General features: G+C 48.1%; 1 protein-coding gene across 5 annotated transcripts in view; it reads left to right on the top strand.

Annotated features, from left to right (window-relative positions):
* Positions 1–14,143, top strand: part of LOC123589121 (katanin interacting protein) — a 193,283-nt gene that overhangs the window by 17,935 nt on the left and 161,205 nt on the right. For 4 of the 5 annotated variants that reach the window (XM_045460776.1, XM_045460774.1, XM_045460775.1 and 1 more), the window contains one exon: positions 1,233–1,288. The exons of the other annotated variant lie outside the window; for it this stretch is intronic. In XM_045460776.1, the coding sequence (XP_045316732.1) occupies positions 1,233–1,288 (56 nt within the window). The remainder of the gene's footprint in view (positions 1–1,232; positions 1,289–14,143) is intronic. 5 annotated transcript variants of the gene reach the window in all.

Below are 14,143 nucleotides of genomic sequence, written 5' to 3'. Positions count from 1 at the left end.
CCTGTACCACGTCATGGCTGCCAGGGAGCTCCCCGCTGAGGACAGGGAGGAGAGTGAGAGAGAAGGAAGCAGTTTAGGGTGTCCCTGTGAGCAGAGCAGACAACCCAGAAGACGTCTATCATACCACGATGCTGTGTAATCCAGAGTGTCTATGCACTCTCCAGCGGCCTCTTTTCTAGATCCTTTTATAATATTGGTGCCAAAATTTGGCCATGGTCAGAGGGTCATCTGTGGACCTTTGCTTTTCCCCTTACTTTCACTTTCTTGGAAAGAGCATCATCCCTTGACTTGTGCTTTATCACCAGCTATGAGGTCCCCCACACCTGTGTAGACCTACCAGAAGCAACCACAACCAGAGACAAACATCTTTCCTCTGAGACTCGGTCCCCACTTCTTGCCTCTTGATGAGTCATCACTAAGCCTTCTTCCTCCTGCTTTGGCGTGCTCTTGGCTCACGGGACACGTGGTTGTGATTTCCTCATAAATCGCCACCCAAGAGTGAAGCCGGATAGTTTGGAAGACACGTTGCCAAAGCACAGAGGTTCCCACTTTGTGTTTTAAAACCAAAGCCATCCATTAATTTTCCATCAAGGAATCCTTTTACAATGGACACTTCCATAAAAGTTGTGAAAACTGCATTTGGAACAGCATATTTAAACATAATGATGTTGAGCTGTTGAATTTATGCGCACTCTAAAATGTTAGTCTTCCAATTTTCTAAGAAAAGCAACATTCTCTCTGAAATTACCTGTTACATGGGAGATGCGGGTGATTACTGCTAATTCACATCTGCACCATCACCTAGGTGTTGAGTTTGGGGGTTTGGTGAAGCACATTGGTGTGCACTCATCAAAGGTTATGTGTATGCGCACGGTGGAAGGCATTTTTGTGGAAGGCATTTTATATAATTCCAAACAATTTAATAAAAATGTAATTCGACTGGGAAATCTACAGTCGGCCCTTGCAGAGTGCAGATAATGTTCCAGATTAAAGAGCTGAGGCTTTGTTCATTACAGTCAAATAACGTGAGCGTGTGAATTACCATTTCCTTGCCGTTGGTCTATTTCAAGAGCATGCCATTTTCCCACTATAATAATAGGCTACATTTTCTTAAAATCATTTGATTATGATTGGTCCCGTCTATTCAGTTTGCAAATAAAAAGCTTTCACCGTGATAAACTAGCTGTTTTAAAAGAGCCTTAATCTCTGGTTCTGCTTTTGAACTGCCACAGGTCAGATTCCGCGGAAGGCTGACAGAAGCCGGTCCTGCTCGAGGGAGAAAAAAGAGGTAAATGTGTCACTGGTGAGGGTGGGTGGGAGGCGACTCTGAAGGCACCTGAGGGAGCATGCTGGTGAATAAGTTTTCCTGGATTTCCTTCTTGTTTCCCTCTGAGTCTCCAGCTTGAATCCGGGACCAAATGCTAGCTGGCAATTAGAGCTCTCAACCAAAGTGTCGCTACATTGTAGTGACAATTTCTTAGGAAGTGTGTCAGTTAGCTTTGTCTGTGTAACTAACCCACGTTTCAGGGATGTGGAACAAGAACTGTGCATTCAGTTGGTGATCCTGTGGGTCAGCCATTGGAGCTGGGCAGGTCTGCTGATTTCCGCTGGACTCACTCAGGCTTTTGCAGTGAGCCGCCGTGTCGCCTTGGGGATGGCTGAGCATCAGTAGTGTGCTTCAGCCCTCTTTGAATGCTTTCTCGTCCGCCAGCAAGGCAGCCAGCTTTATTCATGTGGAGGTTCACAGGGCCACGCACATGAAGAGTGGAAGCTGCTGGACCCCCCCGAGCTGGTGTCACTACTGCTACTTTGTTTCCTTAAAACAGGTCACAAGGCCAGCCCAGATTCGCGGGGTGGGGAAATAGGTCTCACCTCTGGGTGAGAGATCTACAGATACTGTGGCCCTTCTTGAAACCTGCCACACCGAGCCCACTTGCTCTGTGCCCGGCACCAGGGATGAGAGAGACACAGCCCTGGTCTCGGGGTGTGCAGCATGGTCAAAGTGAAAGTCAGAGAGACATGAATAGGGAAAGTTGCAAGAGTAGCTGAGCCTGGGAGTACACAGTGATAGCAAGGACCCATAGGTCACTGCAGGGCCCTTTGATGACATCTTCAAGCTCATGGGAGTTTGAATTGGAGTCTTTAGCCACAGACGAGTGTAGGGGTACATGGGTATGCAGGCGTGTGGCTCGTCATAAGTATCGACCAATCCTGAAATTCATCAACACTTACGTGTTAACACTCTTGCTTGTAAAGTGACATAATTCCAACAATGAAAAGGAATTTCCCAGGCTGAGCTGGGCCCAGGGGCTCAGAAATGGCCACAACACTTGGTCTTTCTCTTTCCATGTCTGTGTCCTCTGTGTTGGCCTCCCAAACCAGCTCTGAGGAGGCAGGTTGGGGTTGGACTGCAAAGGGCCTTTGCGATGGCTGTCATCCCATCCCCTCTTGTCTCCTTTCTCAACTGTAGCCAGAACAGCCACCGTGGGTTTTCTTCTCATTCAAGCAGCCTACCTGGGACGAGGGCTGGGAGATAACTTAGGGACTTTGGTGCTACTAAAAAGATTTAAGTGTCAGCCCCAGTGGACGTTCTAGAAACTGAGCCGGGGTGGATTCCATCACTCCTTTCTGGTAAGAACATTTTTCTGGAAGCAGGAACAGATGTGCACGTCTCCCGCAGTCTTTCCAGAGACTAGGGGGGGCAGAGGAGCCCGGAACAGGAGTGAGCACAGGCCCGCAGGCTCCTGGTCCCCCCTGCTTGGTGACGTGACCTGGGGGTGGGGTGACCAGCACCCCCCCGCCCCCCGCTCCCCGCTCCCAAGCCAGGCATGAATTGTTTCGACCTAACCGAGGCTTTTGATCACAGAGTAACAGCATCCCATTTATCTGCATTAAGAAATTTGCTGGGAATCAACAAAGCAGGGCAGCGGGTAACTAGTTGAGATACTCTTTTCCTCCTCAGTCTTTCTCCTTGGCAACAGGGCTTCCTAATTGCCGCTTTCTTGGCTACTCCCATCCTGCCAGTTGCCCCAGAGCATTTCAGATCACTCCGCCTGGCGAAGAGCTTGGAATGAGAAACAAACAAACAAAAAAAAACCAAGCAAACCAAGAGAGTGGAGATATTTATCACAATATCTGAGAGATTTAAAATGGTTTCAGGCCTTTCTGAAAAAGAGGGTGCTGGTTCTCCTCACAGGGCTTTTGTTTGGTTAGAAATATAGGAGAAGGAAACTAATGGCAAAAGGTGGCAGATGCTCATCTTGACATAACGTGCTTTTTTCCACCTACCTCCCCTTTCCGCATCCCTCCCACGCCACCTGTGAAATCTGCTCTTCCTGACACTCTGTGCCTTACACAGGATGCCGGGTATAGATCAGACTCTGTCACCATGAACGGCAAGGAAAAGACAAGCTCGTGGGAACAAGCAGACAGGGAGGTTCTTCGTGTTCCTCCGGTGGTCAGGTGACACGGGCCGGCTCACACCGTGGCAGGTGAACGTGCCGTTTCCTCCCCCGGTTGGGATTGGGAACTTCTCCGCGCCGTCATGGGCCAGCATGGTGAGGGGAAGAGGGGAGGCTGTTGGCAATGAACTTGCCAGCCAAATTCAGCCCAAAGATGTGTTTTATTTGGCCCGGACTCCATTACAATTTTTTATTTATTTTTTAAAAAATCTTTAATGTTTATTATTTTGAGAGACAGAGAGAGAGAGAGAGAATGAGTGGGGGAGGGGCAGAGAGAGAGGGAGACACAGAATCCGAAGCAGGCTCCAGGCTCCGAGCTGTCAGCACAGAGCCCGATGCGGGGCTTGAACTCACAGACTGTGAGATCGTGACCTGAGCCGAAGTCGGGCGCTTAACTGACTGAACCAGCCAGACACCCTCCCCCATTACACCTTTTTTAAAAATTAGGCATCCGCATTTACAATTTTCACAGAACAATGCGCACTTCTGGCTTCTTTGCTAAAATGGAGAACGACCACAGAGGCCTTATTCCCTTAAGGCAACACCGGGCAATGGCTGGTGTTGAGGAGAGCTCCTTTCGGTGGGGCGCTCCATTCTGCCATGCCTGCCTCCACACACACCTGCTCGGTGGCCAAGAGAGAGCAGCAACCACACCGTGGCAGTGGTCACCAACATTGCTGCGCATTAGACTCCCCAGGAGCTTTTTAAATACCCCGAAGTTCAGGCCTCTTTTCAAACCAGTTAAATCGGAATCTCCAGGGGTGGGACCCAGGCTTTGGAATTTTGTGACCACCCCCCAAGGGGTTCCGGTGTGCAGCCACAGGTGAAAGCCAGTAACCCCTGGCTCTCAGCTCAGATCCTTCCCTGAGCTCTGCTTGGCTGCCTGGCCCCAGGACACCTCAGTCCTCGAGCCGTGCCACAGGCACAGATAAAACCCCAGGGGGTGGGGTGCTGGAGGAGGGAAAGAAGGCTGGAACCCAGGCTTTGGAAGGGCTGTGGTCATTTCTGAAACGCGTATGGGAGGCGTAGCTCGAAGCGGGTACGTACTTCCGTTTAGCTGGCAAAGATATTCTCAGCCTTGTCGCTGACAAGTATTTGTGGTTTCTTGCCTGTGGAGATTATATAGTGTTTATGGCCCTCGGTCATGAATTATTAATGACTTTGAAATTGTGGTCATTGTAGTTTACTCAAAAATCATTAGGAAGTAAATTTATCACACAGTGTTTAAAAAAGTAAAAAAGAAAACCACCGAGGAGGGAACAGATCTTGATTCGTCGCCCCTCCAGCGTCCATACTGGTGGCCACGGCACCGTGGGGCTCACAGACGTGGCACTGGAGACTTGTCCTGCTGCACAGAGACACAGGGACTCCAGACCGAATCAGTAGCCACATGTGCCTCTGCCTCAAATGCCAGCCATAGGACCTTGGACGATTCTCTTGACCCCTGTCCTCCCAAGATTGTGTCTACTAGGCAGTAACGTGTTAAAGTACCTTGCGCGGTGCCAGGACCCATCCTAAGCGTTCCATAAACGTTAGGCGTTACATTATTTTAACCATTTCTTAGCATGTCTGACAGTTAACGGAGAGGTATCCATGCCCTTGGACAGAGTGCACGATTGTGCTTCTTGCTGAAGGGGTCTCCCTTGCTCCAGCTGGACTTTGGACTGATTCCAGCCTTCCAGTCTCCTGGCTGTGTGCCCCCAGGCGGGTGGGCCCCAGGCAGGCTAGCTCATGCGCCCCCCGCCCTGAGCCAGTCTGAGAGGCTCCCGTGACGACGGACTGCCTTCTTTTGCAGCCGATTGGAGATTCTGAAAAATGCTCTTCCCAGCACACCCGTCTGCTAAGCTCACTTTGTGAAGGACTGCAAAAGTCATTTAACTCAACCACCTAGAAAACGTTAAGCTTCCCCTTTGTATGCACGTACAAGTGCACACGCACGCGCACGCACACACGGCCCTTCCTGCTGCTGAGCAGAGCCTTTCGGTGCATGGACTAGAGACTCCTTCCATCTTTGCCAAGCAGAGGAGGACCCGGATCTCAAGGGAACACAGGGAAGGAGGGAGTCCAGGATTCAGGCTGCCTCCAGGGATGGGGAAAGCTGGACAGACCTCTCTGTGTACCACCAGGGACATGCCGCTGCTCCCTCTTGTCTGTGCACCTGTCATTGTCCTGATTCTCTTCCCTACCAGCTGTTCCTTCTCCCAGTTCAGAGGCAGAAAGAGAGACTGACTGACCTGATGGTCAATACCAAAGGCTGTTTAAGGGATAAGTGCTCCTGCTCTCAGTCCCCCAGATGCCCTCTCAAGAGGCAACCGCAGTAAGAAATGTCTTACGTGTCCTTCCAGAAGTATTCTGTAGCTATACAACTATGCAGAACATATCTGTCCTCTGTCCTCCTGATAGCACAGCGACCCATGCTGCTTTTTTTTTTTCCTGGCATTATTTTTTTCACTTAATGACACGTCTTAGAGAGCATTCCATAGCAGGCCATGTGCACAGACCTCATTCCTTCTTTTTTAATGGCTGTACAGTGCTCCATCATGAATGCTCAGAAACGCAGTTCTTCATTTGACACCTTTGGGGCCAAATATGTTTCATCGTTTTAGAATTTAGAAAGTAATACCATCCCAGTATGGTCTGGGACAACACCCTATAATCAAACACACGAATATATCTGCAGGGAAATATGAATAGTCATCCTAGGCGGGAAAAACACTGTGAGTTTCATATCAGTTCAGATCAGGTTTTGATACTAAACCAATGCATATAGGGGCGCCTGGGTGGCTCAGTCGGTTGTGTGTCCAACTTTGGCTCAGGACATGATCTCACGGTTTGTGAGTTTGAGCCCCACATCACGCTCACTGCTGTCCGCACAAAGCCTGCTTCGGGTCCTCTGTCCCCCTCCCTCTCTGCCCTTCCCCTTCTCACATGGTCTCAAAAATAAATAAAACATTAAAAAAAACCTATAAATAAATAATATAAATAAATACATGTAAAGAATTGTGGACTTGTCTGTAAATATATCACTAGATCCTGGTTGACGACTCTCTAGGCTATTAGGAGCCTTTTGCTACTGCGAGAGTACTGTTTTTTTTTAATGTTTATTTATTTTTGATAGAGAGACAGAGCATGAGTGTGGGAGGGGCAGAGAGAGACGGAGACACAGAATCAGAAGCAGGCTCCAACTTCTGAGCCGTCAGCACAGAACCCAACATGGGGCATGAACTCGAGGACGGCGAGATAATGACCTGAGCCGAAGTCGGTCGCTCAACCGACTGAGCCACCTAGGCGCCCCTATCGTGAGAGTACTTTAAAGAATATCCTAGGGGCGCCTGGGTGGCTCAGTCAGTTGGGTGTCCGACTCTCAATTTCGGCTCAGGTCATAGTCTCACAGTTTGTGGGTTCGAGTCCTGAGTTGGGCTCTGTGCTGACAGTGCAGAGCATGCTTGGGATTCTCTCTGTCTCTCTCTCTCTGCCCCTCCCCAACTCACGCTGTCTCTTTCTCTCTCTCTCAAAATAAATAAATAAACTTAAAAAAAAAAAGAATACTCTAGAGCAGACGTCTTTGTGCACGTGTGTAGGAATAGCCAAAGTTTAAATTCTCAAAAGTGGAATTAATGGCTCAAAGGGTATGTGCTTTTTAAAAACTGACATTCCCAATTTGTCTCCCAACAACAGAAGAGAAACAGAGCTTTTCTTCTAGGCCACCTTGTAGAATGCTGGCCAGGTTCAAGTGTGACTGCCCTTGGCTGAGGTAGGCACACCGGGGGGCCGTTCAGTGGCTGCCCCAGTATGTTCTCCAGGCCATGCTTGGGGGGAGTAGGAGCAGGGCAGCTGCCCTAAGAAGGATTTGGAGGCACGTCTAGCACCTCAGTTTTTAAAAGCCATCTCTCCCAGGCCCTTGGCTCTGAGCACCTCGCTTGGCTGATTGCAGGAGGCCAGTGGGGCTGGTAACTTGTACTGTAAGTTTCAGGCCCCCCGCTAGCAGGCAGTCAACAGACCCTTCCCCTCCCTCGTTTCAGAGCTCAGCACTCTTGCCACTTCAGCCTTCTGGAGAATGGGGAGCTGGCCCTTCCATCTGTACAGATCTCAACCCCTTTGTTTAAAAATTTAAAAAATAGGGGCGCCTGGGTGGCTCAGTCGGTTGAGCGTCCCACTCTTGATCTTGGCTCAGCTCATGATCTCACGGTCACAGAGATCGAGCCCTGTGTCAGGCTCTGTACTAAGAGTGTGGGATTGGGGCGCCTGGGTGGCGCAGTTGGTTAAGCGTCCGACTTCAGCCAGGTCACGATCTCGCGGTCCGTGAGTTCGAGCCCCGCGTCGGGCTCTGGGCTGATGGCTCAGAGCCTGGAGCCTGTTTCCGATTCTGTGTCTCCCTCTCTCTCTGCCCCTCCCCCGTTCATGCTCTGTCTCTCTCTGTCCCAAAAATAAATAAACGTTGAAAAAAAAAAAAATTAAAAAAAAAAAAAAAAAGAGTGTGGGATTCTTTCTCTCTCCTTCTCTCTCTGTTCCTCCCCTGCTCATGCATGGCCGTGTGCGTGTACACTATCTCTCTCACAATAAATAAATATTAAAAAAATTGTTACATAACCAAAAAAAAAAAAAAAAAGAAGAAGAAGAAAAAAGAAGAGAGAGAGAGAAGGAAAAAAAAAAAAAGACAATGAAAGCTAATAGCACTTGATTACAAGAGCCTGTCTGATATGACAGCTGACATTCCAAATCCACACTTTTCCCGGAACGAAACCCTTTAGTTCACATTTCTAGGCAGAGAAGGACCCAATCCGTTTTCCATTCAACTGCCAAGTTCATTCCCAGTTGTGAGGCTACCATTATCAGCCTTTCTGCTTCTTGAGGTCTTGGTCTCTGCAGCTCTGAGAGCTTGGAGGGTGGGGGTCCCTCAAGACACTGACAACTTCTGATTTCTCCAGGGCAAATAAGTCACATGGCAGGGTTAGAAGCCACTTAGCAAAGTAGTGGAGCCTGGGAACCCTGGAAACAAATTGCTTGGATTCCTAGGCGAGCCCCTTCATTCAGGCAAGTTGCCCATCCTGCCTGTGACTTGACTTCCTTTTCTAAAGAGTAGGGATAGTATAGAGCCCACCATCAGAGAGTTGTGGTAAGAATTCAGTGTTTTAATACCTGTAAAGTGCTTAGTGTGGTGCCTGGCACATACTAGGAGCTCAATAAACGCTGTGGGCTATAATTTAGGACTGGCAGGGGCAAGGTAGCCCGTTTAGAAAGCTCATCCCATCAGAGTCAGAGATGGATGAGAGGTCTTGTCACAATCAAGCAGGCCCCGATCGGACCAGCGCTCCTCATCCATTCGGTGCGTTGGAACCTCACGTAATCCCTCGCACCCGAATCGCCAGCCTGCTCTGAGACCCCCACAGTCAGGCTGGGAGCTGCGGGAAACGTGGCTGCAGACACAGTGCCTGTAACCCAAGTTTAATGGCAAGGCCAAGACACGAGCCTCGGAAAGCAAAGAGAATCAATTTCTGATAAAATGCCAGGAAGGAGATTGACGTGTCAGAACCTTTCCTGGTATCAGCTTAGCTTCCAGCACAAGATTAAACTCTAGGAAAAACCCATCAGAGGGCTGCAATTTGTGACCAGAAAGAGATAATGTTGACAGCTTCCCCTTCCCGAGCCTGTTTTGGATAAACAGTGTGCCCTTCAACAGAGCATCATCAAAGTTTTCTATATTTCCAGATCTTAGGCATGAAATTGCCTTGAAACTATCTCCCTTTACCTCCCCACCCCCAAATTCACTTTGTAGAATACCGAATATGGTTAGAAAAGAGAATGCTACTGTCTAAGGAGAAGGAGCTTCCCGCAAATTCCTCTTGAAAGGTTTGTCTCCTGGGGGAACCGGGCCTGCGAGAATTATCCCTCAGTCCGTGGACCGAGGGCCTCAGTTTCTTCTTGTGTAGAATGGGGATAATAAGGGCGCCTGGGGGGCTCAGTTGGTTAAGCGTCCGGCTCTTGACTTTGCCTCAGGTCACGATCTTGTGGTTCGTGGGTTCGAGCCCCGCATCAGGCTGTGACAGTGTGGAGCCTGCCTGGGGTTCTCTCTTTCCCTCCCTGCTACTCACAAACCGTGAGATTGTGACCTGAGCTGAAGTCAAGAGTTGGACCCTTAACCGACGGAGCCCCCCCGGGCTTCTTGGTGGCCTTGTGCTAGGACACCGATGGGGCACATTTGGCACAGCAAATAGGCTGCACGTGGCTGTGGCCCTTTTGGGCATGGCCATTGTTCTTTCTTTTCTCGGTCATCTTGGAAGTGAGGACCCGAGAGCAAGGGTCGGTTTCTTTACCTGTAAGATGGGCATCTTCACTCCCTCCTCCCTCGTCTGAGTACTCAGTGAGGTTGAGAGAGATGAACGCACGAAGCCCAGCCCCACTCGGGTCACCAAATGGCTCTCATACAGGCTGCTTTCCTGCTTCTCCCCACGGCCCCTACTGCCGGTTCAGAGTGACCCTCGAGGACCCCCGTCCGTCCTCCTGGGACCACGGGACTGGGCAGGTGAACGGGAAAGCAGGGGCGGTAACTGCCAGGTCATGAAAACCTCAGTTTCCTCACCGACCAAGCTGACATTGATACTCACTCCCTGCGCCCCCAAGTACAGTTAACGACAGCTGGCTTCCAATCAGAGGCCAGAGAAGGGAGTGTGTGCCCCTCCCTGCCCCACTGGACGATTCAAAACAAAACTGAAATAAATATAAGGAAGTTCATTGAAGTTCTCCATTTCTTTCCTTTTTCTTTTTTTTGACACAGAAACCTACACTCTTTCAAAAAATATTCTCAGGGCTGCTTGTGCTTTGTTGACCCCCTGGACGGTGGTTGGCTCATGAATGGCAGAGGGGGTGGTCGGGGACCCCTCAGGGGGCAGAGGTCCAGCTCAGACTACTGGGGCTTGCCTCCCGGTTCTAGCTGTGTGGCCTTTGGCAATTATATGCTTCCGTTTTATTTTTCCGTGCCTCAGTTTTCTCACCTGCAGAATGGAACTGAAAGTTGGGCTGCTACCTCGTGGGGTTGTTAAAAGAGAATTAGGGAGTAGCGCATCCTTGGAACCATAGCAGCACGTTTAGGTGTGCGGGTCCGGCTGGGGGTGGGGGAGGTCCTGTCCTCCTGTGGCGTCAGCAAGGGAAGTGAGGGAGGCGGGGCCCGTGTGGTCCTACCCCCTTGGTAGGGCCTGCATTAGATGTTCTTCATCTCTGTCTGATTCCAGAACTAAGGAACGCTGATTGCAGAGAAGTTAGAAAATACAGAAAGGTGGGGCGTCTGGGTGGCTCAGTCAGTTAAGCACCTGACTCTTGGTTTTGGCTCAGGTCATGGTCTCGCGGTTCATGGATTTTGGCCCTGCATCGGGCTCCATGCTCACAGTGAGGAGCCTGCTTGGAATTTTCTCTCCCTCTCTCTCTACCCCTTCCCGTCCCGCATTCTTCCTCACTCTCTCAAAGTAAATAGTAAATAAGCTTAAAAAAAACAAGAAAAAAAGGAAAATACGGAAAGGCACACCCATCTGTCGTTATCCTACCGTCTAGATAATCACTATTACTTGTTTTCATGTTTCCTTCTGGCTTTTTTGTGTGCACCTACATATATTTCGGAATTAGCGTCATGCTATGGGACAATTAGAAATGCCTACCTTACATTCTTCTTTTTGGCTTTTTATTTATTGAGATATAACTTACATACAACAAAGTGCATACCCTTTTCTTTTTTTTTTTTTAGCATTTTCTTAATTTTATTTTTTTAATTTATTTTTTTTAATATGAAATTTATTGTCAAATTGATTTCCATACAACAGCCAGTGCTCCTCCCAGCAGGTGCCCTCCTCGATGCCCATCACCCACTTTCCCCTCCCTCCCACTCCCCATCAACCGTCAGTTCATTCTCAGTTTTTAAGAGTCTCTTATGGTTTGCCTCCTTCACTCTCTGTAATTTTTTCCCCCTTCCCCTCCCCCATGGTCTTCTGTTAATTTTCTCAGGACCCACAGAAGAGTGAAACCATATGGTATCTGCCTTTCTCTGTATGACTTATTTCACTTAGCAAAGCACTCTCCAGTTCCATCCACGTTGCTACAAAGGGCCATATTTCATTCTTTCTCATTGCCATGTAGTATTCCACTGTGTATTAAGCCACAATTTCTTTATCCATTCATCAGTTGATGGACATTTAGGCTCTTTCCATAACTTGGCTATTGTTGAGAGTGCTGCTATCAACATTGGGGTACAAGTGCCCCTATGCATCAGCACTCCTGTATCCCTTGGGTCAATTCCTAGCAGTGACAAAGTACAAAATGTTAAGTACATAGTTTTAAGGATTTCCATCAAAAGATAGAACATTCCTAGCAGCTTCATGCCAACTCCCTGTTCATGAACCTCTCCAAGGGTATTATCCACATCCACTGTCTTGACTCATAGATAAATTTTGCCTGTATTTAACTTCGTAAAAATGGAATCACAGGGTAAACACTTATTTTGTTTAAACTTATTTTAGTTAAAACACTTATTTTAGTTAAAACTAAAAGTTTTAAGCAGATTTGTGAGATTCATCTCTTTTTAAGTGCAGTATAATTCAATTGTTCTTTTTTTTTTTAAGTTTATTTGTTTTGAGAGAGAGAGAGAGAGAGAGAGAGAACATGAGTGGGGGAGGTGCAGAGAGAGAGGGAGAGACAGAGAATCCCAAGCAGGCTCCGTACTGTCGGCACAGAGCCCAACTCGGGGCTCAAACTCACAACCTGCAAGATCATGACCTGAGCTGAAATCAAGAGTTGGAAGCTTAAAAAAAAAAAAAAAAAAAAAAAAGAGTCGGATAACCAACTGAGCCACCCAGGCACCCCTCAATTGTTCTTTTATTAGAAAAATTAAATTGCGGGGTAGCTGGGTGGCTCAGTCGGTTGGGCATCCGACTTTGGCTCAGGTCGTGATCTCACAGTCTGTGAATTCGAGCCCCGCGTCGGGCTCTGTGCTGACAGCTCAGAGCTTGGAGCCTGTTTCGGATTCTGTGTCTCCCTCTCTCTCTTCCCCTCCCCTGCTCATGCTCTGTCTCTCTCTGTCTCAAAAAGAAATACAAACATTAAAAAAATTTTTTTCAATAAAGAAAAATTAAATTGCCAGGTAATTTGAGTGTCTTTGTAAAAATTCCAAGTTCAGGCACTGAATGAAAATTCCCCTTGAAATTTACCCCAATCTCACTCTTCTCCCTAGAAATAACCAGTTATCAGTGGAATGTTCATCTTTTTGGACTTTTTGGACTTCATTCTATTTGTACAATTTGACTCGTTGTAGTTGGGAGTGTATTCAGCTGCATGTAACAGAAAACCTAACTATTGCCTAAATCAGGGGTCAGCAAGCTTTTTCTGTAAAAGGCCAGGTAATATACATTTTAGGCTTCGAGGGCCACACTGTCTCTGTCACAACTACTCAGCTCTGTCATTCTAGCATGGAGACAGCCATATTCAGTATGTAAACGAATGGGTGTGACTGTGTTCCAATAAAACTTTATTTACAAAGATAGGTAGCAGGCCAGATTTGGCCTATAGGTTGGAATTGGCTGACCCTTGCCTTAACAACAGGGATTCCTTTGGCTCAAGTGGCAGGAAATCTAGAAATACCCTCATAAGAAAAACCTAATTTACACTCCTACCAAAAATACTGGAGAATGCCTCCAACCTTGCCAATAGTGGCTATTCGCAACCTTTTAATTTTTGTCGGTATTCTTCGTCCTTACTCCTGTGTTTTGGGTAAATGCCTCTCCCCGATCTCCCAGCTCAGGAGTGTTCTCTGTATCTGTATCTCGTCTGCTGTTCACTGTCTTTTGATCTTTTTATTTTGGTGATTACATCTTTCACTCGTGATTCCTAATTAATTCTTCTCCGTACGAGGTTGTACTTATCTGATGGAGACAATGTGCCCCGTTATCCCTCTGAGAATATTAAATGCATCTTAAATGTCTCTGCATCGTCGTCTCTATTTCTTTGGTTGTTGGCCCTCCTGTTAGTTGAGTTGGCCCCCCTCTCTGATGGCGTGAGTTTTCCTGGAATGTCCGGTGATTTGTGAATGTGTGCTCTTCTGTGTTCTGTGAGCTCGTTTTCTTCTCTGTGGATGCATTTCTTTCTAGGCAGCCAGTGATTGCGTCAGAGGGGCGGGGCTTGCTGCAAGAAGGGTGGCGCCAATAGTTTGTTGTCTTGTGGGCACGGGATCTTCCTTTCCCTGCTGGATATGCCCTGCTTTTCTGTTCCAGAGACTCACCGTCACGGATCCCCCAAGCTAAGCGGAGCAAAGAGCCACCTCTTAGTGACCCCACAAGAATTTGCACTCCAGGGCTCCTGGGTGGCCCAGCCAGTTGAGCGTCTGACTCTTGATTTCGGCGCGGATCATGATCCCAGGGTCATGAGATCAAGCCCCTGTTGGGCTCTGCACTGAGCGCGGAGCCTGAGTAAGATTCTCTCTCTTTCTCCCTCTGCCCCTCTCCTCTGCTTGCTGTCTAAAATAGGGAAAAATAAAAAAGTGCGTAGTCCACATCTTTGAACGTTGACCTCGGGCCCTCTTCTCTCCCTGGAGAATGTGTTGCCTCTTGGTTTGAAGGAGCCCAAGATTGCCTTCCCCTCTTTTTTTTTTTTTTTTTTTTTTTTTTTTTTTCAACATTTATTTTATTTTTGGGACAGAGAGAGAC

Source organism: Leopardus geoffroyi, chromosome E3 (genome assembly GCF_018350155.1).
Source record: "Leopardus geoffroyi isolate Oge1 chromosome E3, O.geoffroyi_Oge1_pat1.0, whole genome shotgun sequence".
NCBI classification, from domain to species: domain Eukaryota; kingdom Metazoa; phylum Chordata; class Mammalia; order Carnivora; family Felidae; genus Leopardus; species Leopardus geoffroyi.
This window is presented reverse-complemented; position numbering and strand designations above follow the sequence as displayed.